This window comes from Megalobrama amblycephala, linkage group LG17, assembly GCF_018812025.1.
Source record: "Megalobrama amblycephala isolate DHTTF-2021 linkage group LG17, ASM1881202v1, whole genome shotgun sequence".
In the NCBI taxonomy this organism is placed as follows: Eukaryota; Metazoa; Chordata; class Actinopteri; order Cypriniformes; family Xenocyprididae; genus Megalobrama; species Megalobrama amblycephala.
In genome coordinates this window covers 698263-726059 of record NC_063060.1, presented here as the reverse complement: position 1 = coordinate 726059, position 27797 = coordinate 698263, and the positions used below count along the sequence as shown (strand labels likewise).

The 27797-nt window shown below is 34.6% G+C and overlaps 1 protein-coding gene across 2 annotated transcripts; it reads right to left on the bottom strand.

The window, feature by feature from the left end:
• Positions 1-289: 289 nt before the first annotated feature.
• On the bottom strand, positions 290-26669 carry stk11 (serine/threonine kinase 11). 2 transcript variants are annotated; one of them, XM_048163305.1, is made up of 11 exons: positions 26499-26669; positions 23681-24400; positions 12895-12978; positions 11102-11191; positions 10785-10917; positions 10218-10354; positions 6503-6630; positions 6037-6094; positions 4529-4725; positions 3609-3862; positions 290-829 (listed from the first exon to the last, which is right to left on the bottom strand). In XM_048163305.1, exons 2-10 carry the CDS (start codon positions 23965-23967, stop codon positions 3654-3656), a joined length of 1323 nt encoding a protein of 440 aa, XP_048019262.1. In that variant the 5' UTR covers positions 23968-24400; positions 26499-26669; the 3' UTR covers positions 290-829; positions 3609-3653. The 2 variants fall into 2 exon arrangements, with proteins under 2 accessions (XP_048019262.1, XP_048019263.1); XM_048163306.1 differs by having other exon boundaries at positions 23681-24324.
• Positions 26670-27797: the final 1128 nt, after the last annotated feature.

Below are 27797 nucleotides of genomic sequence, written 5' to 3'. Positions count from 1 at the left end.
TCACAGAATGTTCAAGTTAAACTTTTTAGGTTCAGTGAGATTATATATTAGTCTTTCCTATACATTTTCAATTTCAAATTTCCAAACCTCTAGATTTTTCAGACTGTATTTAAAAGTGCACTCAAAAGTGAGCGATGAGCAGAACGTCACATGTTGGCATTTTGAAATTACGGTAATTATGACGTGAAAACAGCAAAACATTAATGGTTAAGCAAAACACCCAATACTTCCCATCCAACTCCTTTTTCCAATCATACAAGCATGCAAATAAAGGACCATGAGCCTCAGCTTCAGTTGGGATGTGTTTTATATAAATAATACTTAAAAAATATTTATCGGGAAAAACAAACCAAATGGGGAAAAATGAACCCAAACGTCCTGCGGCGAGCAGCTCTCCGTCCACCGTCCTCTCCGAACGCGTCACAGCATGCAGTTTTTAGTTTTTAACATTGGTATAATCATCATCATCATCATCTGCAGCATATTTTCTCTACAATAACTGATGTCATTCTTTACATCAAACCATCTGCATTTAAACTGCAGGTAATAACTGTAAATTAAAAGACGGTCTAAAACTAAACGGAAGGTGCGTCGTCCACACGTCTTCGGGTGCTGATGGGGATCGAGGCGCGAGGAGAAACCGAACGGATGATCCTCAGTGACAGAGGAGGATTGTGGGAACAGCATTCTCAAGTCAAGTCAGTCCCTTCCAGATCGAGACAGACGAGAGAAACGAGTGTCCTGGCACCGTGTTTGAGTTCATCGTCATGGCAGAAAAATGTGCGTCGGGAACAGCGTTCAGTATCGACTGCTGGGAAACAACATAAACCTGCGGAGAAGAGAGAGAGAGAGAACAAAGACATGAACACTGATGAGGGAACGTCTGGCGGAGTGACTGTATTAACACAACAGAACCAATCAGCTGATCGTTCAGTAAGAGCAGAAACAAACACTGGAAAACAATGATTTTTCTAAAGTTGTAAATAAAAGGAGGTTTTACTATTTTAATTTCACATTTGATTAAATATTATTATTAAACATATATCATTTTTTTTAATAACATACATATTTATACTTATTTGAATTGTTTTATTTGTAAAATGGTATAAATCGCTAGTACAAAAAGAAATTATTCTCGGATGTTTTCAACAAAATGTCACTGATTCAAAGCACTGATGAGGTAATAATAATAAAAAAAATTAAATATTAAATGCTTATAACTTAAACATTGACTGATATGAAAATTTTGGCTGATACCGATAATTCTTTATATTTGAAAGCCAATAACCGATATATTGGCCGATAAATCTAAATCATTTTTGAGAGCCTGATTACAAAACAAAAGTCTCACCATTGAAAGCCATGTCCCAAACACACAATTATAGGTTTATGTAGCTTATATGACAGACATGCACATGTTGCACTAAACTGTATTTTCCTTTTTGTAGTGATTTCAATCATATTTCAAGCAATTCATAACCATAACGGTGAACAGTGCGCATCTGAAGTGTTTCAGCTGAAGGAAATAATCCATTATTTATCAGCTTTAATATCTTCTTATTGGGTTGATAATGATGACATTAAAAACGAACATATATCGGCCGATACCGATATGGTGTCCGATATATCTCTAATTTCATCCCAAAATCAAAATATTTGCATAAAGAAAATCAAGCTTATTTTCATATTATAATAGAGCAATGTAAATATTATATATACAGTACAGTCCAAAAGTTTGGAACCACTAAGATTTTTAATGTTTTTAAAAGAAGTTTCGTCTGCTCACCAAGGCTACATTTATTTAATTAAAAATACAGTAAAAAACAGTAATATTGTGAAATATTATTACAATTTAAAATAACTGTTTTCTATTTGAATATATTTCACAAAGTAATTTATTCCTGTGATCAAAGCTGAATTTTCAGCATCATTACTCCAGTCTTCAGTGTCACATGATCCTTCAGAAATCATTCTAATATGCTGATCTGCTGCTCAAGAAACATTTATGATTATTTTCAATGTTGAAAACAGTTGTGTACTTTTTTTTTCAGGATTCCTTGATGAATAGAAAGTTCAAAAGAACAGCATTTATCTGAAATACAAAGCTTCTGTAGCATTATACACTACCGTTCAAAAGTTTGGGGTCAGTAAGAATTTTTATTTTTATTTTTTTGAAAAGAAATTAAAGAAATGAATACTTTTATTCAGCAAGGATGCATTAAATCAATCAAAAGTGGCAGTAAAGACATTTATAATGTTACAAAAGATTAGATTTCAGATAAACACTGTTCTTTTGAACTTTCTATTCATCAAATAATCCTGAAAAAAAATATTGTACACAAATATTTTGTACAATTGTACACATTAAATGTTTCTTGAGCAGCAGATCAGCATATTAGAATGATTTCTGAAGGATCATGTGACACTGAAGACTGGAGTAATGATGCTGAAAATTCAGCTTTGCATCACAGGAATAAATTACTTTGTCAAATATATTTAAATAGTACACAGTTATTTTAAATTGTAATAATATTTCACAATATTACTGTTTTTTACTGTATTTTTAATTAAATAAATGTAGCCTTGGTGAGCAGACGAAACTTCTTTTAAAAACATTAAAAATCTTAGTGGTTCCAAACTTTTGGACTGTACTGTATATATAAATAAAATTTTAAATATTTTTTAAATATATATATATATATATATATATATATATATATATATATATATATAAAAAAGTACTTATACAGCATGGTATTTGTTCATTTTAATTATAAAAATTGCATCCAAAAAAATGTATTACTGTATTAATGACAATAACATTTTCCACATATTAGAGTGAAAAATTAGACATTTTACTGCAAATTCTCATTAATGTCCAAATGCCAAAATAGGCGTCTACAAATGATGATTTCTATCACGATCAATCCTTTAAGCATCAGCGCGACCTGCTTTAGATTCATTATGCGCCGTTCTCGTTACACATTGATATTTGAGGCCTTTGCGAGATGAAAGTGTAAACAGGTTTCCATCCAACTGCATCCAATCGAGCAGAGCTGAAGATGAGAGCTCTCCAGAGCGCTATATATAGACAGACGCAGAGAGAAGAGTCTGAGTCACCGGCTCCATCAGCCATGAGCACTGAACACTGAGAGTCCAATCACAACACAGAGAGAGACAGAGAGAGAGAGAGAGCGATGGAAGAAGACTGAGTCATCACATTCACTGCGGCATCTCATCAGCATGAGAGGAACCCCACCCTGAACACACACTTCCCGTTTAGTCGACTATTGGATGGCAGACCTAGAACAAGACGTCATTTATTTGATCAAAAATACAGTAAAAAGTTTGAAAAAAAAAAGTACAATTTAAAACCAGATGAAAAAGTTCATCATGACAAACGCTGATGTTTGACCAGAAAGTTTGAAGTAGTTTTAAAAAGCTGGAAGACACTGAAGACTGGAGTAATGATGCTGAAAACTCACAGGAATAAATATATATTCACATAGAAAACAGCTGATTTACACTGGAGTAATATTTCACTGTATTTTTGCAGAAGAGACGTGACACAAGCACATGATGAAGAGCATTGAGCAGTGGTCTCTCACCTGTACAGAGGAGGCGCAGGTGTGCAGCACAACAGCCGGATCGGGTCATTGCTGCTTGCAGGTGGAAAGTTTGCGGATCTTGCTGGCGGCAGAAATTCCCTTCCTGGATGGATTGGAGGAAGAGCTGGAGCGCCGCTCGGATTTGGGTTTCAGTGCCGCCGACTCCGTCCCGTTCACACACACCGGCTTGGCCACAGCACAGGTGCGCTCCGGAGCGCGCTCTTCCTCATCCTCCTCATCCTCTGGAACCTGCCCTGTTCGAAACAACACGTCTGGAGGTTTAGTGACGAACACACTACCTACTCTAACACTTCCTGTCTGACCTGACCCCTTAACCAAGATCACTTCAGAATGACAATTTCCTGATAATTCACTCACCCCCATGTCACCCAAGATGTTCATGTGTTTCTTTCTTCAGTCGAAAAGAAATTTAGGAAAACATTCCAGGATTTTTCTCCATATAGATGAGAGATGAGAGTTCCAACATGATTACGTAATGCGTGGCGCAGTGCAAGACGAGCATTTGTGGTTAAAAAGTATATAATTTTTATTTTTTGTAGAAAATGTCCGATGGTTTCTCTGGATAAGACTCTTATTTCTCGTCTGGGATCATGTAGAGCTCTTTGAAGCTGCACTGAAACTGACATTTGGACCTTCAACCCGTTGAACCCCAGTGAAGTCCACTATATGGAGAAAAATCCTGGAATGTTTTCTTAAATTTCTTTTGACTGAAGAAAAAAGACATGAACATCTTGGATGACATGGAGGAGAGTGAATTATCAGGAAATTGTCATTCTGAAGTGAACCTCATTATAACCTGATCCCTAAAACCGAGTCTTGACCCTCAAACGGGCCTCTGTGCACATGCAGACCACTAACCAAATGTGTCAATTAGACTCCGCCCCCTGTGACCCGCTTACCTGGTACCGTGAAGTCCTGAGTGTATATGATGTCATCTTCCCCATCGAACAGCTCGTCATCGTCCTCTTCCTCAGCGTAACCATGGAGATCCTCCAGGTACGGCACAACTGTCATGCTGCGCCAGGGGTCCCGTATTTCTGCGCTGGGCGGGATGGGGACGGGCGGCTCCGAGGGCGGGTGTTTCTTACGGACCCAGCTAAACAGGAAGAGGAAATAACCGTTGGGGATCATCTGTGGCCAGTTGCAATTTGAATGTGAAATGTCAGACTGATCACCCATCAGATAAAGTCTAAACACAGTTGATTAATTACTCTTCAAAAAACACTAAAATCATCTACTTCTTCAATGTTTCTTCATATTTATGTATAAAGAAACATAGAAGTGGATGATTTTAGTGTTTTTGAAGTGTAATTACATTAATTTCACCTGCTGCCAACCAGCCAAAAGATTGGAATAATTATGATTTTTTTTTTTTATGTTTTTTTGTCTCTTCTGCTCACCAAAGCTGCTTTTATTTGATCAAAAATACAGTAAAATTGTGAAATATTATTCCAATGTAAATCAGCTGTTTTCTATGTGAATATATAGTAAAATATAATTTATTCCTGTGATCAAAGCTGAATTTTCAGCATCATTACTCCAGTCTTCAGTGTCACATGATCCTTCAGAAATCATTCTAGCATCTCAGAGCAACACTGTCCTCAGGTGAGATCAAACATCGTTTCTGCACGTCTTCTCGAGCTCTTCCGTATCCATGGAAACCGCATCAGTTACCTCATCCTGAAGATCTCCTCAAATCCAGGCCATGTTTATTTCTAGCTCATCTCTCCCACTCTCACTATTCTCCACTTCCTCTTCCTCCCACTCCCAGCTTTGTGTTCACGTAATCCGTGTTCGCTGGAATCAAACGGAATTCACTGATTCTGTGATTTCCACTTAACGATTCCAGCGCACTAATGATAACGTTTCTTATCAGAATTACTGTCTTTTGAGGAGGAAAAAATGAACAACGTTCTGAAAATGATTCGAATTTTGCAACATCGAGCCGATCAACGACACTATTGTCTTTACTGAATGTCTCATACTTAATAAAGAGGTGAAAAACAGAATAAAGGGGCGGGGCCTGGTTGAGTTAGTTAGTAGTGTGTTGAAACTGGCGGTTATGGTAAGGGGCGGGACATTTCCCAAACACCAATCACAACACACCGCTCCAGCCGACCAATCAGAGCACAGAAGGAGGGGCTTCATAGAGACAGGAACTAAACAGAGCGTTACTGACAGACTGGGAAGAGAGGAGCTGCAACAATGGAGAATATGAGGAGAATAATAATAACCTGTTCTAGTAGAGCACAAAAACAACATCAAGACTGGTATAACAGGTCCTCTTTAAAACAGGGAGGGCCAAAACTGCATATTTTCCTATTTAACTAATCAGCAGGTAATCTGAATGACAAGAATTATGTCAGTTCTGGACTGTGTCTGTCAGTATGAGGACTGATGGACTCACTTGTGTTGTCTGATGCGCTGTATTGAAAACCTCTTCACAGGATCATATTCCAGCATCCCTGCAGATAAAAACACGTCAGATGAAGGAACAGCAGTGTGTGTGTGTGTTAGTTGAAGTTTCATCAGTGTTTGCTCTGAGATTGTGATGATAATGCTCTCAAACGCAACATCAGTGCTGAACATTAATGTCACAATGTCGCCATCTAAAGGTCAAAGCTATGAATTACAGCACAGCCAAGACAAATAACAATGCTGATAGTGCACAATAAGGTAAAGCACATTTAATAATCATCATCTTTAACATGAACTCAGGATGCATTTCTATAAATCACAGAATGACTGAATGATTGCCAGCTACCGCAGCTGTATTTAAAGGGATAGTTCACCCAAAAATGAAACCCTCACCCTCAGGTTCATTTTTTGGGTGAGCTAAAAGTCAAACGAGTCATGTGGTTTAACGCGCTCACCTCTCAACAGGTCTGAGAGCAGCGGGCCGCACTCCTCCGGAATAGTGTAGTCACCCTTCCCAATGTTCTCAAATAGCTTATAGATGTTGTCCCCTTCGAACGGGTACAGGCTCGTCGTTATGTTGTATCTGTGAGTGGGAAAGAGAAAGGTATTGTGGGTTACTGGCTTCAGTGACATCAGAATACATTCAAACGCAATAGAGAAAATGAGAAAAGCAAAGAATCAGAGCGTCTTATAGAGAGCGACTGTCTGATTCCGGAAGTAAATACTCAATTTTCTCCATAAAGTACTCGAAAACCATACTTGAGTAAAAGTATAGATATCTTACCAGAAAATGACTTTGGTAGAATGTTTAGAATGCTACTTGAGTAAACGTTTTAAAGTATGTGATATTTTTTGTACTTAAGTAAGAAAAGTATTTTTTTTATATATTAAACGTAAAGTAAATGTAAAATACAAAAGGAGCAAAAAAAATATTAAAAATTGTTCTATACACAGTTTGAGCAGCAAGATTATGTTCAGTTTTAACGCTTTCTTACATTGTTTCTTTGAATTAAAAAAATGGCAAAATGTTTATTGTAATTTTTTTCAATATACAAAATACTAATATATTTTATTTATTCATTGATCGTTCATGTTAATTCATAATGCATTATAACTAATGTAAGAGACAACTTTAAAATGTTAAAATGTAAATGTTGAAATTAACAATTGTAAAGTGTTTCCATTTCATATAAATCCAAACAGTCACGCTTAAAAATGACCATCTTTACACACAAAGGCATTGCATGGGTCTATTATACACTACCGTTCAAAAGTTTGGGATCGGTAAGATTAATATTTTTAGAAGAAGTTTCGTCTGCTCACCAAGATTGCATTTATTTAATTAAAAATACAGTAAAAACAGTAATATTGTGAAATATTATTACAATTTAAAATAACTGTTTTCTATTGGAATATAATATAAAATTTAATTTATTTCTGTGTTGGAAAAGCTGAATTTTCAGCATCGTTACTCCAGTCTTCAGTGTCACATGATCCTTCAGAAATCATTCTGATATGATGATTTGATGCTCAAGAAACATTTATGATTATTTTCAATGTTGAAAACAGTTGTGTACTTTTTTTTTTTTTTTTTTTCAGGATTCCTTGATGATTATAAAGTTCAAAAGAACAGCATTTATCTGAAATACAAAGCTTCTGTAGCATTATACACTACCGTTCAAAAGTTTGGGGTCAGTAAGAATTTTTATTTTTATTTTTTTGAAAAGAAATTAAAGAAATGAATACTTTTATTCAGCAAGGATGCATTAAATCAATCAAAAGTGGCAGTAAAGACATTTATAATGTTACAAAAGATTAGATTTCAGATAAACACTGTTCTTTTGAACTTTCTATTCATCAAATAATCCTGAAAAAAAATATTGTACACAAATATTTTGTACACCTGTGCACAATAAGTGTTTCTTGAGCATCAAATCATCATATTAGAATGATTTCTGAAGGATCATGTGACACTGAAGACTGGAGTAATGATGCTGAAAATTCAGCTTTGCATCACAGGAATAAATTACACTTTCAAATAGAAAAGAGTTATTTTAAATTGTAATAATATTTCACAATATTACTGATTTTACTGTATTTTTAATTAAATAAATGCAGCCTTGGTGAGCAGACGAAACTTCTTTATAAAACATTAAAAATGTTACCGATCCCAAACTTTTGAACGGTAGTGCATGTATACTTTCACACATTATTTGCCACTATTTTAGAAAACTTGATTATCTAATCAAAATGTGTGTTACAGTGCCGATAAACGAACTGAAATTGAATACATTTCTGATTTGTTATGTTTCTGTCGCTGCATGATGAGGGTTTACAGTTTAAATATGCAACTTCATTGGATAATGAATGCATAACAGCGAACAAATGCATATAAACTAATGCAAATGAATGGAAACAATTGTGACATTAAACAGTTGGTGTTTGTTTTAACCGCTTGAGGTACTAATGTTAGCGTCCTCTCAGCCTCGACGCCAAACATACTACCGCAGCATCTAGTCAATAAACTAATTATTTTATAATGATATGAAAACATGTACTGTAGTGTACACTGTATAACATATTGTTTTGTAGTCTATTGCTGCGTCCCAATCCGCATACTATCCGTCCTAAATAGTATTCGAAAAAAAAATTAGTGCGTCCCAAATTGTAGTATATTGAAATGAGTTTTCCAAAGATACCCGGATGGTCTACTTTTTCCGGTTAGAATTCGAAGTGCAGATCCGTGCACACTTCTAACGGCTAATATTGCCCATAACACATTCGATTAGAACTACAAATACAAAATGTTAAAAAAACTACAAACATGACGGATGTGCGAGACCGACGGTTAAGATAAAGGAGCTTGAATGATTAATAATCAGTATCTAACCTGACGAAAAGATTTTATTAAATGTTATCCACATTATATTTCATCTGCAACAGCATTGTGAACTTTTATAACGATGCGTTTGGTCATTAACTTTTAAATGCATCATTATGCAAAGATGAGGAGAGTTCTCTGACTGGCAGATAAACGTGCGACTACATTTCTCTCCGAAACGGTAGGAAATTAAATTTAATTCAATGTGGAGGATTTTAACTGTGACGAGATGATTGACAGGGTAGTTTAAACAGTTACAGGTTGCGACAGAACGTCCGTTAAAGACGCGATTATGACGAGGTAGTATGTCCCAAAGCTCGCATACTCTTCTGCTACACACTCAAAAGTATGTACTTTTTCTTTACAAAAACAGTACATACTTTTAGGGCGTAGTATAAGTAGGCGAATTGGGATGCAGCATATGTTTTAAATCTGTTTTTGAAGTGTCCCGCTCTGTGCAGCCTCACGTGTCAAAACAAACTCTACGAGCATCAGTGATAGTTTTATTTCGCCTCTAGAGGCCGCTCTCGTACTGTTTAATGACAGCGCACTCTTCTCATCCACTCCAGCAACGAACGCAACCCGGAAAATGAAACCAACGCGGTTGTGCGAGGATTGTTTGCACATGCGGTCTGTGTTCTTCCGACTTTATTTTGTAGTAAGTAACGAAAATGCTTTGGGAAAATGTATCTTAGGAAAAGTATACATTTTATTTAGGAAATGTAGTAAAAGTAAAAGTTGACAAATATAAAAACTCAAGTAAAGTACAGATTCTCCCAAAAAGTATTATTATTTCGTTACATTACAGCACTGTCCAAAGGGAAACTGATTTTTACAATAACTTATAAACACCTGCTGCAAGCGCTTCTTGGATATTTGGAACCTGTTCTAGATACCCATCCCTACCCATGATGCCGTACAGAACTTTTGACCAATCAGAGTAAAGCAGCTCTAAAAAGAAAAGTGTTTTAAATTTGATTGTCATTGGCAGTGCATCATGGGATTGTAGTTCTTTAGAGTCTTGTACCTGATTTTCAAATACTTTTTTTGCTTCAAACCAAACTTTGTGATGTTCCTCACAGCTGGATGGTTTGGTTCATGGCTCATCACGCTTTAACAAGGACTTTTTTTTAAAAAGCCCTATGGGGAAAAGTGGGCGGGACCTGATGCACTCTATTGAGTCTGACTCCGCCCACCAGCTCTGCAGGTCTGTTTACAATAAACCACAGTATGTTTGCACCACCAACAACATGAAGCTGCGCTGCTGATCGAGTCTGAGATGAACTCACAGTGTGACCCCAGCAGACCAGATGTCCACCTTAAACCCTGAAAACGTGTCCAGGCCGTTGGCGATCTCTGGTGGCTGAAACGCTGGCGACCCCTGGCTCGTCCGACACGTGTCGTCCTCCGCAAAGGGGTGGAGTGCCTGGAGGTCAAAGGTCAGAGATAAACGCATACAGTCTGTGAACACATCGAGTCTCAAGATCTTCCTTCTGAATTTCCTCTTTCAGCGTTTACAAAATCAAAAATTCATATTTTTTTTAATAGAATATTGCAGGTTTTATTATTAATGATTTATCAGTGCACATCATTGTTTTAAATTTATGTTTCTCGTAATCTAGAATATCTCTTCTCTTCTCTGATGATGAGGGCGGGGCAACCTGTCACTCACATGAGATCCACCAATAACAAACCACAACCATCCAATCAAAATCAAGCCCCACCCTACATTTGTTCTTGTTTGCAAAGCACTTAATTCGGATATACGGCACAATAGGGAAGAAAAGACCAGCGCAACTTCTCCTTCATGCCGACTTTAAGAGAAGTGGACACAAGAACGCAGACGGACGTCTCACCTCTGCTACACCCAAGTCAGAGATCTTCAACGCCCCGTCTGTAGTGAGCAGCAAATTCCCTGGTTTAATATCTTTGTGTACAATTCCCTGGCTGTGCAAGTATTCAAGACCATCCAGAAGCTGGCAAAAGTACCTGAAAGAGACACGGGAAGAACAAATGTGTTATTAATGTGTGAAAGAAATGAAACAAATATCAAAAAGCTAAAAATAGACCATGATGGATCATCTAAAGTGACAGACAGTTACGCATCAGAGACTCTTAAGTCATTAGAAATGCAGTGCAATGTGTTTTCAGACAAGTGTGTGTTTTATCTCACCCGTGAGCTTGAAATACTGGAAATCTTTTCTCTGGAACGCTATCCAACATTTCTTGCATTCCACAGACACAATACTCCATCACCATATACGTGAGCCAGCGGTCAAGGAACAACCAACCAAAATCACACATCACGTCACGTCAATTCACATTTAATTGTATAGCGCTTTCCACAATACATACGTCAGACTGTGTGAAAACACTTCAGAGGACTTCAGAGGGTTATTATCATTAAAAACTATTTTCATGGCTAGTGGATACCATGTTTTTTTTTTTGTGAAACTGGAAAAAGTAAGATGTTCTGGGGAAAAAAGTCATTTTTTCAATAAATAGTCTCTTAATATTCTACCTCCTAGTTAATATATGATAATGTATATATATTTTGTATTAAGTATATATTGTATTTTATCTATTTGCATTAGTATGACTATCATTTTCTATAATTAGTTGTATTTATTTTATGATTGTTTTGTATTGGTTATTTTATTAATTTTTTTCTCTGTTCTATTTTTTATTTTTTTATTTATTTTATTGGTTATGTATTATGTTTGGTCTTAAAATGTGTAAAAAATGTTAAATTTGTAATATATTTTCTTGTTGTAATAATATTTGCTTTAATAAAAAGTTTGAACATAACTATTTTCTTCATTGAAATAAAGCTGAAATAAAATATAAATGATATCTTTTATATTTAAAATGTATGTTTAAATGTAGATTATTAGTTGAAGCACTAAAATTATTACCTGGAAATAACTTAAAAAAAAAAAAAAGGAAGCTAAAACTAAAGCCAAAACAAAAACATACAAAAACTAAGAAATGCTAATTCAAAACTTACAACAGTATATAAAATATAATAATACTAAAATAACACTGAACTAATTACTGCCAAAAGAACCCACAATGCAACACTCTCCACCTTCCATTCTTGACTAAAGCTGTTTCCCAATGTGAAATCAGAATTAGTGTATCCCAAATCTTAATATGTTGAAATGAGTATTCCAAAGATAACCAGATGGTCTACTTTTTCCAGTTAGAATCCGAAGTGCAGATCTATTTCTCACTCTAATGGCTAATATTGCCCACAACCCATTGCGTGTTGGACAAGGATTCGAACTATAAAAAGTGTTAAAGTACAAACATGGCGGATGTGCGAGACCAACTTAAGTAGAGAGGTTTAGATAAAGGGGTTTGAGTGATTAATAATCAGTATCAACAGCATTGTGAACTTTTATAAGGATACGTTTGGTCATTAACTTTTAAATGCATCATCATGCAAACACACCTGAAAGACAAAAGTTTTTATACGAATACAAAATAAATTTCTGAGATGATCAACCGCCGGACGATCTGTTTGTCAGACAGTATCAGGGTGATCGATATGCACTAATGAAGACGGGAGCATAAAAGTGTTCTCAATGCTTTCAAAATAAAAGTCCTGCATGTGACACATCGGCCTTGGCGATATATCAGTCGACCACTAGTAGTCAGTAAATCGTACGCTTGTGTTCTGTTCCAAACACTACGAAAGCAGAACGTGAGCAAAAAACAAGACGCACTGGAATTGGAAGGTCCCGTTGAAAGCACTGCATTGTGGGGTACAGCAACTCAATACTGCACGTATGGCAAATTCAGCAGGTCATTTGAGCATTCGTCAAACTGAGACACTGAGAGCTGAAGACAGAGAGGCTGAATGCTGGGACACTGACGCAGCACAGCATGCTTAGTCACATCCGCATCACACATGCATCCATGCGCATCACACACACACACACACACACTCGGTGTAAAGGATATATTTTCTGCTTCTCTTCGTTGTACAGCACGTCCACCAGCTGGATGACATTTTTGTGCTGTAGTCGTCTTAGCAGCTGAATCTCCCTGCAGGAGAACAACAAAAAACATCAATGTAGACGCAGCAACAACAACCTGATGACGATCACACGCCATTTAATGCATCATAAAAACACTGAGGGATAATTCAACATGCAAAACATTCGAATTTGCTGCAGAATTAATAACATCGCAGTGAGAAGTATTCAAATTCAGCACATAATTCTCTATTATAAATAGGGTTGCAAAGGGGCGGAAAGTTTCGGGAACTTAACCTGGGGAATTTTGGAAATATTCCAATTTGGAAACTTATCAGGAATTTATGGGAATTAATTGGAAATTTATATAAATTTATAATATTTATATAAAAAGTATAATATAAAAACAAATATAAACATTTTGTTTGGTAATAACATGAAATAACAGTTATTTATTTTTCGCATTCAATTAATTCTAATTTAGTAAATATGTAAAATAATAAATACATTTTTATTGCAGCAATTGTTATGTGTTATTTCAGTGTCACATGATCCTTCAGAAATCATTCCAATATGCTGATTTGATACACAGTTATCATCAATGTTGTGCTGATGAATATTTTTTGTAACTGTAATACTATTTTCAGGATTCACCGTTTAACAAAAAGTTAAAAAGAACAGAATTTATTCAAAATAGAAATCTTTTCTAACAATATCACTTTAATGTCACTTTTTGTTTATCAATCTCAAACATCCTTGAATAAAAGCATTCAATATTTTCAAAAAAAGAAAAAACTTTGAATAGTAGTGTATATTGTTACAAAAGATTTCTATTTTAAATAAATGCTGTTCTTTAAAATTGTATTCATCAAAGAATCATGAAAAAAAGTATCACAGGTTATAAAAAATATTAAGCAGCACAACTGTTTCAAATCAGCATATCAGAATGATTTCTGAAGGATCATGTGACACTGAAGACTGGAGTAATGATGCTGAAAATTCAGCTTTGATCACAGGAATAAATTACTTTGTCAAATATATTCAAATAGAAAACAGTTATTTTAAATTGTAATAATATTTCACAATATTACTGTTTTTTACTGTATTTTTAATTAAATAAATGTAGCCTTGGTGAGCAGACGAAACTTCTTTTAAAAACATTAAAAATCTTAGTGGTTCCAAACTTTTGGACTGTACTGTATATTAAAATAGAAGACAAGTATTTTAAATTATAGTTATTTTCACAATATTACTGTTTTTTCTGTATTTTTGATGAAATGTGTATGTTATGGACTGGGGGAATGCAGGGGGTGTGGCCTCAATAGCCCTGCAGTAAGTCATGTGATGTGTGAATGTGATTGAGGAACGTGCAGGGTAAAAATTCAACTAAAATTGCATTAAATATTGTTTGTTTTAACCAAAATTGTGCTGCAAGGTGTTCTTTTCAACTACATTTAAGTACCCTGTTATAGGCTAACCTACAATTTTGCAAATTCCCTGTTTATTCCCATTAATTTCCGTTAATTCCCATGGAAAGTTTCCAGCTTTGAAAATTCCCAGAATTTTGCAACCCTAATTATAAACCACAGGAATCAGAATAAAAACAGTGCTGACGTGGAAACCAGGAGTGAACCTGGATTTAATTGTAGTTAACGTTAACTGTAATCATGGTATTGTGGCAGAAAGTCAAATGTTTTAACATTATTCATTTCAGGGTTCGTACAACCTTTCCAGAGTGAAATTCAAGCTTCACACTTTTTTCCAGCACTTCAAAGCTCTAAATATTGTCCAGTTTAAATGTTATTTTTAATGTGATGACCAAAAACATTATTTTTTTCAACCTTCAAAGGTTGTCCCCATTTGTAAAACTAAAAGTTTCAAGATTTAGGAAAACTAACACGTGGAAAACAAAAACTTTTTGACGTAGAACCTGGAAGCGCCGCACTGTGTTTACAACGTCAACGGCGTATGAAAATGACATGGAAGAAGAAATTGTTGAATTAAGTCATTTTTGTTTGTTTTTTGTGCACAAAAAGTATTCTCGTCGCTTCATGAGATTAGGGTTGAACCACTGCAGTCACATGGACTATTTTAATGATGTCTTTAGTACCTTTCTGAGCATTGACGGTGGTGGAGGGGTCAGAGAGCTCACGGATTTCATCAAAATATCTTAATTTGCTTTCTGAAGATGAACGAAGGTTTTACGGGTGTGGAGCGACATGAGGGCGAGTCATTAATGACATAATTTTCATTTTTGGTTGAACTAACCCTTTAATATTGGCAAAACAACATTTAAAGGCAGGGTAGGTAAGAAATTTTGTTCCAAATTTGTTTAAACTTTCTATATATACATGCATAATTAAAATGTAAGAACTCTGATAAAAAGAGTATAAAAATCGAGTGACTCTAGACCGTTTAATCTGTATTAAACACAGCTCATTATTTCCATCCGGGACGAAACATAGGATTGGCTTAGGCGGCTGTCACTCTCTCGCAACCATGGCAACCACCCTTTTGCCACACATGACCTGCCCACTTTCGCGCGCACGTTTGATTTGGGGAATTCAAGAGGCACGGATCCTAGGAATACCAAAACAATGGCAGAGAAACAGCAAGCTAAATTCAGAGTACCGGCCTATGCAGTTAGTGAAGGCAAACCAGGCAAAAAAGGAAGACAGTAACAGTACAAGAAAAGGCAATGAACAAAAAGTCTTTGGATAAACAAAGAAATAAAACGCGAGTTAATATCGGCGTGGCTCTCCAGCGATGGCGAGAACTGAGGGAAATCAAGGGGCTGAAAAGTGACTCCTTGATGGCTTTATTTCTGCTGGACAGGTAAATCTTTCTTTTTGTATTTTGATCATACATATTTTTTTGTTTATTTTTTCACGAAGCATGTGTCATTAGCACACGTAGCTGCGTAATATAGCTAACATAACATTACTTAGTGAGCCGTAGTAGAGACGATAAATAATCTATAGGCCTAGCTCAAGATGATAGCTATAGTGTTGAATTGTGCATAATTTTGCTTTAGATAACTAAATACATGTTTAACAGATAGTAGGCCTAACGTTACTCCGCATCTAGGAACTTTTCTTAGAACTATATTTACCCTCTGTCTAACTCTTTTACCATGTTCACCTGTAAGTTTACCTGCACGTTTTTTTCGCCTTTGTTTTGTTTTTATATTCTCTACCTATGTTTACTGATGTCTTTATCTTGTATCTGTGTGTGTCGTACACACTTTGTTGTATGTGTGTGTTATTATTTTGTGTCTGCAATGCAGTTGTGAGTTGATATTTGAGTGTATGTTACTCTGTGTATCTGTAGAACAACGTATATGTTATGAATCTTACACAAAATTCATCTTCATCACAGTGTAAATGATGGTAATGGAAAAACGTGTATCATGCAACCTGTTTTTAGCTTCGTTAGCGAATTAAATTATGTTTATCTTCATAATTATAAAGTTATTTTTATTACATGTGATTCTGACATGATGTCACTACATGCACTGTGCTCGTCTCAGGTAAATAATGCGTCTTCCAGCTCAGTGGTCGGAGTCGCACGTTCATGCGTTTTGGGGGCGTGGCTTTGGAAGGAGCCCAGAAGGGAGGGGGTGGAGTGAATGGAAATAATGAGCTGTCTTTAAAACAGTCGTGAGAGGTCTACAGACACTCGATTTTTATACTTTCTTTTTCAGAGTACTTACATTTTAAATATGTATTGATATATAAATAAAGTTTAAACAAATTTTGAAAAAAAAGTTTTTTTATACATTTTTTACCTACCCTGCCTTTAACTCAAATTCTCACTTAATCTTTATTATTTGGCCACTTCTTTACGATAGAAATGTGAGCCACAGTAATTTCTAGAACAAAAACATGTGGATATTAAACCATACAAACTCAGAGCGAGGGGTTAAACTTTTATTTTGAAATCGTGATGAAGTTTTAGAAAAGTATTAATATAATCGCAGCCTTCGTGATTTCACTATAGCGCTATGCGACATTATGATTTTTAAATGGTTTTAATATATTGTGCAGCCTTAAAAAAAAACTAATAATGCAGTTCATAGATTCTCATCGGTGGTTTAATCGACTTTTTTTTTTTTAAATAAAGCACTCAAAATTCTACTTTGAGTATGAATTATAATATGCAGTAAAAGACAAAAACTAAATAATGCAATAACTGGAAAAAGGTCTTGCCACAACATGACAGGTTTTGATACTGTATGCAACAAGATCTCGTCACACGCCTACTAAATATGATAAAAACTATTTGTCACAGTACTAAGACTATATTAAAACATAGCTGACGAAATTAACACTATTTGGATCCTTTGTTGTTAAGAGTGTCAGTGAACATTCAGACAAATCATGACTTTTGATCTCACTGAAAGTTGAACATCATCAGGACACGACGACTCTGAGACAGACATGAGAAAGTATGAAGAAAGAGTGAAATATGTGTAGTGATCAGCAGAGAGACGGACCGTGTTTCCACACGACTAAAATAGCTGCAGGCTGATGCAAACACACACTAGTGCATGTGCATGTGTTTATCAGCCATCTGACCGACATGGACAACAGCCAAAACACTGAACTGAGAAAACACGCTGAACCATTTACTTCGGAACAATGTTCACTCAGAACATTACATTTGAATTGCAAACATTGTCTGTATTACAAGTTTTCTGAAATGTTGTGTTTGAATATGTAAAAGAGACGGATTGAGATAGAAATCTACGGACGCAAATAGATCAAGTGCAATAAAACAGTGTATTTTAGTCACTGGCTGTGAAAAGCCAAGCATTAATTGCTTTGATTTTTCTTTAATAATCTCAAAACATTTAATTTTAAATTAGATTTAATTACTTCTAAATAATGTTTTCCTGCTTCTTAATTAATTACATTAAATATTTAATTTCTCGTGACATCTCTCGCCAACTATCTTGCATTTGTTTCTTCTACTGAGCACGTCACGTGCATTCTGGGATTCCCTTCTTTAAAGCATGCACACACACACAAAGCTGCTTTAGAATCTGGCTAAAACAACAAGATGTCTTTATCTCACATCGAGCACATGCTAGCCAAACAGAGCTTCATTCTTTAATGCTCAATGTCACTGAAGTCGTGCTGATGCGCTTCCCGTTTCCTTTTACTGCGTCTCGCTCTCCTGTATTCCACTGACCTCGTTCCCTGGTCAAGGCCGGAGGCTCCGCCGCATTCCTCCGGCGTGACCATGGGAACGGCGGACACGTTATGCAATGCTCGTCATGTTCCGCGTGCGCCTGCCAGTCGAGGCCTGCTGCCTAATCGCTGCTGTCAATGAACACGGCAGCCATATAAGGACACACACACTGCTAGATTCTTGCGGTAGCATGAATTTGCACATTTAAATTGAACATATTACAATACATTTTTAATGATGCTGTTTTTCTCCAGAAGTTATGATGGATAAAAATGTCTTTGCACTATTTTAAATAGGGCGATATGGAAAAAAATAAAATCTCGATTTGTTTCAAAATAATTGACTGATTCATGATTTAATTTTTTTTATGTTTAACTAGTCAACTTAAAAACGTATCTACATTATGATTATCTAAAAATGTGGCGGTCAAGTTAAAAAAAAGGTAACTTTGCTTTTTTCCCCCATTCCACTGCCCACGTCTTGTTTTTTCAACACAAAAACACATTTCAGCCGCTTAAGACTAGCGATGTGTTCTACGCCACACGAGAGCGGTTGATCAGGTGCGGCATCATGTGGTCGGATCATTTTCTTGTCTTAACTGTTATCATGGCTGAATTGTCAACATGGCTAATTGCAAAGTTTGTTAATAGGGATGCACTATATATCGGCCACCATATCTGTATCGATCGATATATGTTCATTTTTAATGTTATCGTTATCGGCCCAATAAGAAAAATTGGCTGATGTATTAAAGCCGACAAATAATGGATTATTTCCTTCAGCTGAGACTCTTTAGAAGTGCACTGTTCACCATGATGGCTTTGAATTGCTTGAAATAGGGCCCTATGAAATCAGTTTTATTTTTTCCCAAATTCTGTTTTTTTCCGTTTTAATTTTTCTGGAATCCGTTTTTTCAGTTTTATTTATTTTTTGACTCCATTTTAATGGTTAAATTAAATTTTAGTAATCAAAAAGCATGTCTAATTAATTGAAATAATGAATCTTGTCCAATTTACCAACAATTTAAAAAAAGTTTAACAAAAAAATTACATTTTTTTTTAGGGCCGTGTGATAAATGTTTTATTCTTTCCCCTCAAATTTTATTTTTTACCAATTTCTGTTTTCGGGATTCCATTTTAATGATTTAATTCCATTGTAATAATCAAAAGCATGACTAATTAATTTAATTCTTAAAAACAACAATATTTATTAATTAAAAAATATATTTTTATGGATTGTTTTTCAGAAGTTCTGTTGTGTATTTAAATTTTTCTGGCAATCAAATGAACGAATACCATTTAATTTATCTTTTAATCATGAAATTAAACTTTTTTTTGTGCTGCACAACAGAGCTTTACTGTTAAAATGAAAACATGGAAGAAACATTGAGATTATTTGTTTAAAAATATATTTTAATAATTTATTGTTAAATTAATTTATCTAAATTCTACTGTACAAAAGTAATGTTTCTGTCAAGTTAAATCGAACTTTTATTTTGACGGTTTGCCAAGAGCTTTGAGTTTCTCTGTGTTTATGACGGTAGTTTTCTCAAACGAAGCGGTTAAATGCTGATGAAGTGACTTTCAGAGTAGCTCTGGAGATGAATTTGTGCGTTCATATAGTGAGGCGACAGAGGACGAAAACACCGCGAGCGTCACGTGTGCTTCAGCGTGCGTGCGCCCCCCCGCACGAGTGTGTGTGCATCCCTATTCGTTACTTTTTTTTATTATTATTCAAAAACCAGATTTCTAGACTTAAAAATTATAAAATCAAGGCAAAACATTAAATTTGAATTAATAATAATAATAAAAAAGCCCTACTTTTGAAATAAAGTTGCGTCTATCTATTAACCCTTATCTCAATGCGCAATTGAGACCTGCGCGGTTACAAAAATTTGCAGAAGTGCGTATTATGCTAGTGATGAAATTTAAGCTTTAAACTCATTAACGTGTTTTTAAAAATGTGTCACACTGCAAAACGTTTAAGACACGTCTTCAGGCAAACGTTTTTTTTTTTGCTTGTTTTTATAGATTTTGGTCTAATTTGCTCCCATAACGTCTTATTTCAGACTAGTGGAAAGAAAACATCCATTTTATTGCACTTTATCTATTTGCAGATAGACAGATTATTCTAGATTTCAATTACAATACATATTAGAAATGCACGATTCTATATAAATAAATAATTTTTTGCTTCAAACACGATTCTCCCATGATTCTGAACAGACAACTAAACAAAACAACATGTAATTTACTACAGGTTTCGAAAAAAAAAAAGTTAATTGCTGCAGTCTATTTAAAATGTTTAATTTATTCGAATGAAACAATCAGGTTGAATGAATGATTCAATGACTCACTCATAACTTCATTTGTTTCTTTACTGGATTAATCAGCATTTTTGAAAAAAATCTCTTGAATGATTCAATGATGAATACATGTTTAACAGTCACTTGTCGCCACCTACTGGTGTAACGATGTAATCGACCCATCGTTATTTGAAGTGCCAAGTTACTTTCAAAAGGTGATTTTGATCGCTGCCGTAGACATCAGTGATTATATCTGAACTATAAACTTTTATTCCAGTACTTCTGTGATAATATGAATATTTGTATCACAGAAACAATGATACTGTGTGGTTGAAAAACTGTTTGTGAAGCTTTTTCATAAATGACAACTGCTCTCTCTGGCTCAGCAGCAGCGTGAACGCAGACCTGAATGTTCCAGTGTGATTTTGTCAAAGGTTTAACAGACGCATGCGAATCGTCATTTAGGAATGAGATGACGTGTGTGTTTGAATCTTTTAACGGTTAATCATGCAGCTCTAATACAGATCTTCACAGGCGATGAGTTTGAGTCAGAAATCTCCATTTCAACATCTTTACATACAGCAAACTTTACTCCTATCTATATTCTAAAGGGTTTTACAGCGTGCTTCAGAGTTTGATCGATGTGACGTGTGCAAGTCGCTGCCTACGTAGAGTGTTTTAAATCAATCATTAATGAGGTTAATTTCAGATAGGATGCTGCCTTATTAGGGTGCTGTCTATGTAGCTCTGATCTGGTCTCTCTCACGGTCAACACACGTGGACTAATCGTCTAACAGTCTTACTTTCAGCCAAGACAGACCAAACACACGTGTCCTGGCATGCGAGGGTTTTGAAGCCGGTCCAAAAGCTCTCGTCTATTTAAAGCAGAAGCCCGAGGCTTCACTGCACATTATTTTAATTAATTTAACTGCTCTGTGTGATTAAACAGCAAGAAGATGATATTTCAGAGCACAGGAGGAACAGAATGTCAGAAAATACCTCCAGAAAACAAAAGATGAGACATTTCTAAAGTGAAGTTAAAGTCAACATGAACATTCCACTTCTGTCATGTGACGTCATACGGACGTTCAATAAGGGAAGAAAAGAACGACGGTAGATTTTCTCATGGTTAACCACCAGCTTTAAGTGAGAAAGGCTGCATTACAATGATTAAAAGCCGTTTGACATTAACCAGCAGAAAGGCAAAACCATATTTGAAATCTGTGGTAAAAAGGCTGCCATCTTCCCTTTTGCCAAATAGGAAAACTTCAACACCCACAATGCACTGGGCATGTTGCTTTCCAAGGCCACTCCCACCTGTCTGCTCTGGATACGCTTACCAGAGTCGCCTAGATTTAGTAGGAAATACTTCACAGCAAACTTTTAGTCATAACGGTGTCGGCTTGTTTTGTTCCCGAGAGCAAGAATTCAAAGAGTAAACGTTTAGCGGGAGTGAGTTACTTTTGGTTTCCAGCGGCTAACGAATCGTAAATTCGGAGAGAACGCCACAATAAACATTTCAAACCGGATGACCATAAACACACTGAACCCTCATAATGCATGACAACATTGTGTTCAGTGTCTGTAGAGCAGAATGGATTCTGATTGGCTGTCAGTGTTTTTATCGTTCATCTAATGATATTGCTCCTCTGTGCTGTTATCGTTATAGTTGTGGTGTGAACACTATTCTTACAGAATTCGATTTTAATCAATTCTCATTTTGACGAACCGATTTGGATCGATCTTTTAGTCCGTGCTGTTTTCAGTTGATGCGTTTACAAAACTTTACTAAACATTATTTGTAGCACCTGCCATCCAAAGACAACAAATGTGTAAAAAAAATATTACGAAGTCTGTAAGCGCCACCTACTGTCAGAGAGTGAATGTGCATTTTTATACAGTCCGTGTGCTGTTTTTGTTTTGTGCAGGTGTGTCTTACTGTATGTAGCTTAATTTCACAAATCTAAAGTCACACCATTCTGTTTTTACTTTAAAACGTGAAATTATACAATCTCAAATTAAATTCAAATAAAAAACAACTGATCATGCTACATGTGTGTATCTTTGTTTGGATCATAATTAAAACGCAGTGGTTGCATCTTATTTCAAATGGCTACAGATATTTTTGTTAAAGGCCGGTTTGGTCTGTAATTACGGAAGCTTGTTTCCGCCACAGAATAAAAAAAATAAAAAAGGTAGTATTTTTTATCTCACGATTCTGACTTTATTTCTCACAATTGCGAGTTAAAAAGTCAGAATTACGAGATACTGACAATTTTGAGGAAAAAGTCAGTCTCTTTTCCTCAGAAATGGATTTTATAGCTCACAATTCTGAGAAAAAAGTCAGAATTACGAGAAAAGTCAGCATTCGAGCTTATATCGCACAATTGTGAGTTTATAACTCGCGATTCTGACTTTATTTCTCGCAATTGAGAGTTTATATCTCGTAATTCTGAGAAAATAAGTCAGAATTGTGAGATAAAAAGTTGCAGTTCCCTTTTTTATTTTTATTTAGTGGCGGAAACAAGCTTCTATATGTAATAGGGAATCGCGATTAATCGTTTGCAAAATAAAAGTCTGTGTTTACATAATATATGTGTGTGTTCTCTGAATCATAATTATGTATATATAAATACAGACACATACATGTATATATTTAAGAAAAATGTTAGATTAATATATATTTATATTTATAAGTAATATAAAATATATATAAATATATATATTTATTTAAACATGCATATATTTCTTAAATTTATACATGTGTGTGTATTTATATATACATAATTATTTCGTAATATATAATCGTTGCACATCCCTAATATGTAATAGAGCAAATAAACAACAAATAAATTTGCTTAAAAATTTTTTTTTTTTTTAAATAATTGGCAACGTTTATCGAAATTGGCCAATTTGCTTGTTAAAAAAAATTATCAGTGCATCACTACTGTTTTCATTTCTCTGCAATATGTGGAGTTGTTTTTAAATAAAAGAAATATTTATATGTATGTGTGTGTATATATATATATATATATATATATATATATATATATATATAAAAATTAATTTTTTCCTAAATTTTTGCTGGTGCTGGCAAGTAAAAAAAGTTAGTTTCGAGCCCTGGAAATAAATCACGCCTCATCATGTAATCGATATCAACCCGACACCAGAACTGAATCAAATCTGTGTCAGTGTCCTGCAGCTCTTATCGTCCTTGGTGTGCCTTTCATTCTGATGTCACCGTGACGTTACAAATCAAAGATGAAGCTCTTACTTTTTCACATTGGCCTCTCCGTTGGGAATTCTCCTGAGTTTCTTCTTCTTCAGGATCTTAACGGCTCTGCGACACAGAGTCTCCGAGTCCAACATCTCCTTCACCTTCCCGTACGATCCCTCCCCGAGCAGATCGCCCATCAGGTACTTCCCGATCAGCTTGGCGCGCTTGCGTCGGGGCTGGTAGATGACCTCGGTGGAGTCGATGCGGTGGATGAAGGTGTCCATCCCCATGAGCTCATTCTCCGTCAGGTAGTCCAGATGCTGGAGCTCACCGCCTACGCTCATCTTCTCCGGCCTCCCGCTCGCTTTCCCAAACGCTCGTCGGGAATATTTGTATTCCGAGGCAACGGAGGAGCAGTTCTGATTGGGGAAGACCAGTCAGTAGAATAACAAATGCCTGTTGAACCGCAGCATCGCTCGACGGCCGGGTCGGTGAGCCAAAAAGAAATCACAAAAACAACCTCTCAGGGAAACAAACAAGTGTTTTATAGTTTCCTGGTTTTAATTAGCCGACGTCTGGACCTCTTGACATCTCTGCAGGAACAGGAAAAATCAAATCCGCTTCAGTCAGATCCAGAGCGTCCAGCTGTAGGTCCTCGGTCCGCACAGCTCCAGAAGCACGTCAACGCTCTCTTTGGTACGCTGCGATCAGGAATGAGGATTAGTGATTTCACTTCAGCATTACGGGAAATCCATGTTCAAGATCCAAAATAAATACCTACAAGAAAGAGAAATAGGAGGCAAGATTAATCAAAAACCCTCACTAAACAATCTGCTTATGATGAAGTGGTGAAACGGGCCTCAATGTCAAAGTTGTGTTCACTGAAACACAGCAAGTGTGTGTGTGTGTGTGTCTTAAACTGTGAAACATATTAAATATATCAGAGTTTTCCAAACTTGGTCCAGAATGGAGTGGAAAAATTTAAAAAAAAATTTTTTTTTTTAAACAATGTAATTTTACTCTGTTTATTAATGTTTTTACTCCACATTTGTGCAGTTTTTGGAGGAATTATCATATATTTTTTTTAAATTTATATAAATAAATTAAAAAATATTTTTTTTAAATTTTTATGTAAACTTCACTTTATAAAAGACCCACATTTCTAACTTTCCTTCATGGGGATAACATGGATAATTGTGATTTCATAAGATTTAGATGTGAACAAATTGAAAAATACTTGTGAAAAGATGTCTTTCAGTCAGTCAAATAGCAAATAGTGGAGCTCTGCTGCCATCTACTGGATAAAGTGATCATTTTTTACTTTTAAAACTGCATTTTCCAAAAGATGGGCAAAAATCTCACACTAAACCATGTCAAATTATCCATGTTATCCCCATGAATGAAAGTTAGAAATGTGGGTGTTTTATAAAGTCAATTTTACATAAAAGCTGTGTTTGTATAAAAACCTATTTAAAAAAATATTTTTTAATTTATTTATATAAATTAAAAAAAATATGATAAATCCTCCAAAAACTGCACAAATGTGGAGTAAAAACATTAATAAACACAGTAAAATTACATTTGTTTTTTAAAAAACAATTATTTTGTTACAAAATTACATTTTGTTGCCAGAGACCCTGAGTGTGACTTTTTTTTCTACACTAACATAAAAACAAGATATCGCTCCAATTTGTTTTTTTATTTGTAGATCTAGAAAGTGTTAACAACTGTACAAAGTTTAATGTCATATGGACAAAGATAACTTTTTATTTTATTTTAGCAAACGTCGTTTGGGGTCTAAAAAGACCTCAAAGACCCTATAAGGGTGAATATAAATAATGAATTCATATGAATAAAATGAAAAGTTATTAATTTCATTTAAATAAATAGAGAATAAATAAAATTTGATTTAAATAATACATCTAACAGTACAGAATAGTAGCATAAAACAGTAATAGCATAATGTAATAGAAACTAAATATTCTTCAAATAATATTTTATACATATTTATAATATTAACTATTCACAGTATTAACATTTTCATACATGTATAGCTGCCTTTTTAATATATAATAATATATATATATATATATATTAGTACAATTCTGAAATATATTATATTACAATAAAAAATGGATATGTTACTATGGTAATTCCATGATATTGGTTGCAGTATAGTAACAGTATAGAGTACATGAGCATCATGATGATCAATCAGTACCACAGTATTACTGTCTGACACCATATATGTACCATAGTACTGTTTAAATGAGTAAAAACAACAAAACAGAGAAAAATAAACACACAATCCAGACTCATGCAGTAATAACATCCACTAAACTCAGTCAGGACTGTATTTCTGCCACAAAAATGAAAACAATTATGCTATTTATAACATAAAAGTCATTAAAAGTTATAATTATGACATAGAAAGCTATAATTATGTGATAATATATCATAACTTTGACTTTTTAAGTCATGATTATGACTTACCGAATCATAATTTTGATTTTTTGGGGGGTCATAATTATGATAAAGTCGAAATAATGACATACTAAAGTGCAAATTTTAATGTCATAATTATGATTGTTCTGTGGCGGAAACAGTGAGATGAGGAGAATGAAACACCATCGGACAGTAAAGTGAGATGTTTGATGATTGATCGATCATCTGATCATGTAATGCGGATAATCGATCAGCTCAGCACGAGCCCGCGCGCGTCGTCATGAGTTCGCGAGTGTTATTCGAGCTGTTTGTGAGGGTTCGAGAGAGGAACGCAGTGTTTGTGTCGATGAGAGAGTGTTTTATCGCAGCGGTTAGCGGCGGCGGCTAACACACATCCCCGACAGAGGAGGATCGAGTCGAACACACTGACCTGAAGCTGCTCTCATCCGCACAGCTCGATGACGGGCGGGAACTCACGCTTATATTCCTATTCTGCTCTTCATCCGTTTATTTTCTCGCATCTGTTCTTCACAGCTGCTGCTGCTTCAAGGCTGCCGCCATCTTGTTTACCTCCCTCCCCTTGCTCGAACGCGCGTGCGCATACCCGTGAACGAGCTCGCCGGCCTCCAGCAGCACTCCCCTCGAATCGGGCGCGCGCGGAGGTTTTTTTTTAGTTAAATATTTAATAATAATAATAATAATAATAATAATAATAATAATGTAACAGTTATTTAACAATTAATATAAAAAATAAAGAAAAAAAAATAATAAAAAGAGAAATAAAGTTAAATAAAATATTAGAATGTTTACATACATTTACATAACTACAGCTTTCTATTTCTTTTAAACTTGATTTTAGATATTGCTGAAACAAGGGCTTATTTTCCCCATATTTAAATAAAATAATAATAATGTAACAGTTATTTAACAATAAATATAAAAAATAAAGGAATAAAATAAAAAGATAGAAATAAAGTTAAATAAAACATTAAAATGTTTACATAAATAAAATAATAATAAAATAAAAAGACAGAAATAAAGTTAAATAAAACATTAAAATGTTTACATAAATAAAATAATAATAAAATAAAAAGATAGAAATAAAGTTAAATAAAACATTAAATGTTTACATAAATAAAATAATAATAAAATAAAAAGATAGAAATAAAGTTAAATAAAACATTAAAATGTTTACATAAATAAAATAATAATAAAATAAAAAGATAGAAATAAAGTTAAATAAAACATTAAAATGTTTACATAAATAAAATAATAATAAAATAAAAAGATAGAAATAAAGTTAAATAAAACATTAAAATGTTTACATAAAATAATAATAAAATAAAAAGATAGAAATAAAGTTAAATAAAACATTAAATGTTTACATAAATAAAATAATAATAAAATAAAAAGACAGAAATAAAGTTAAATAAAACATTAAAATGTTTACATAAATAAAATAATAATAAAATAAAAAGATAGAAATAAAGTTAAATAAAACATTAAATGTTTACATAACTACAGCTTTATTTTTCTTTTAAACTTAATTGTTTTTAGATATTGCTGAAACAAGGGCTTATTTTCCCCATATTTAAATAATATAAGTAGCAGTTTAACTATATAATATATAATATTTCCCACAGACAGGTGGGTAAACAAACAAATAAAACATTTTAGTTGAAAGCCAGAGTATACATATGTATAAATATGAACTACTTCCCATGCTTAA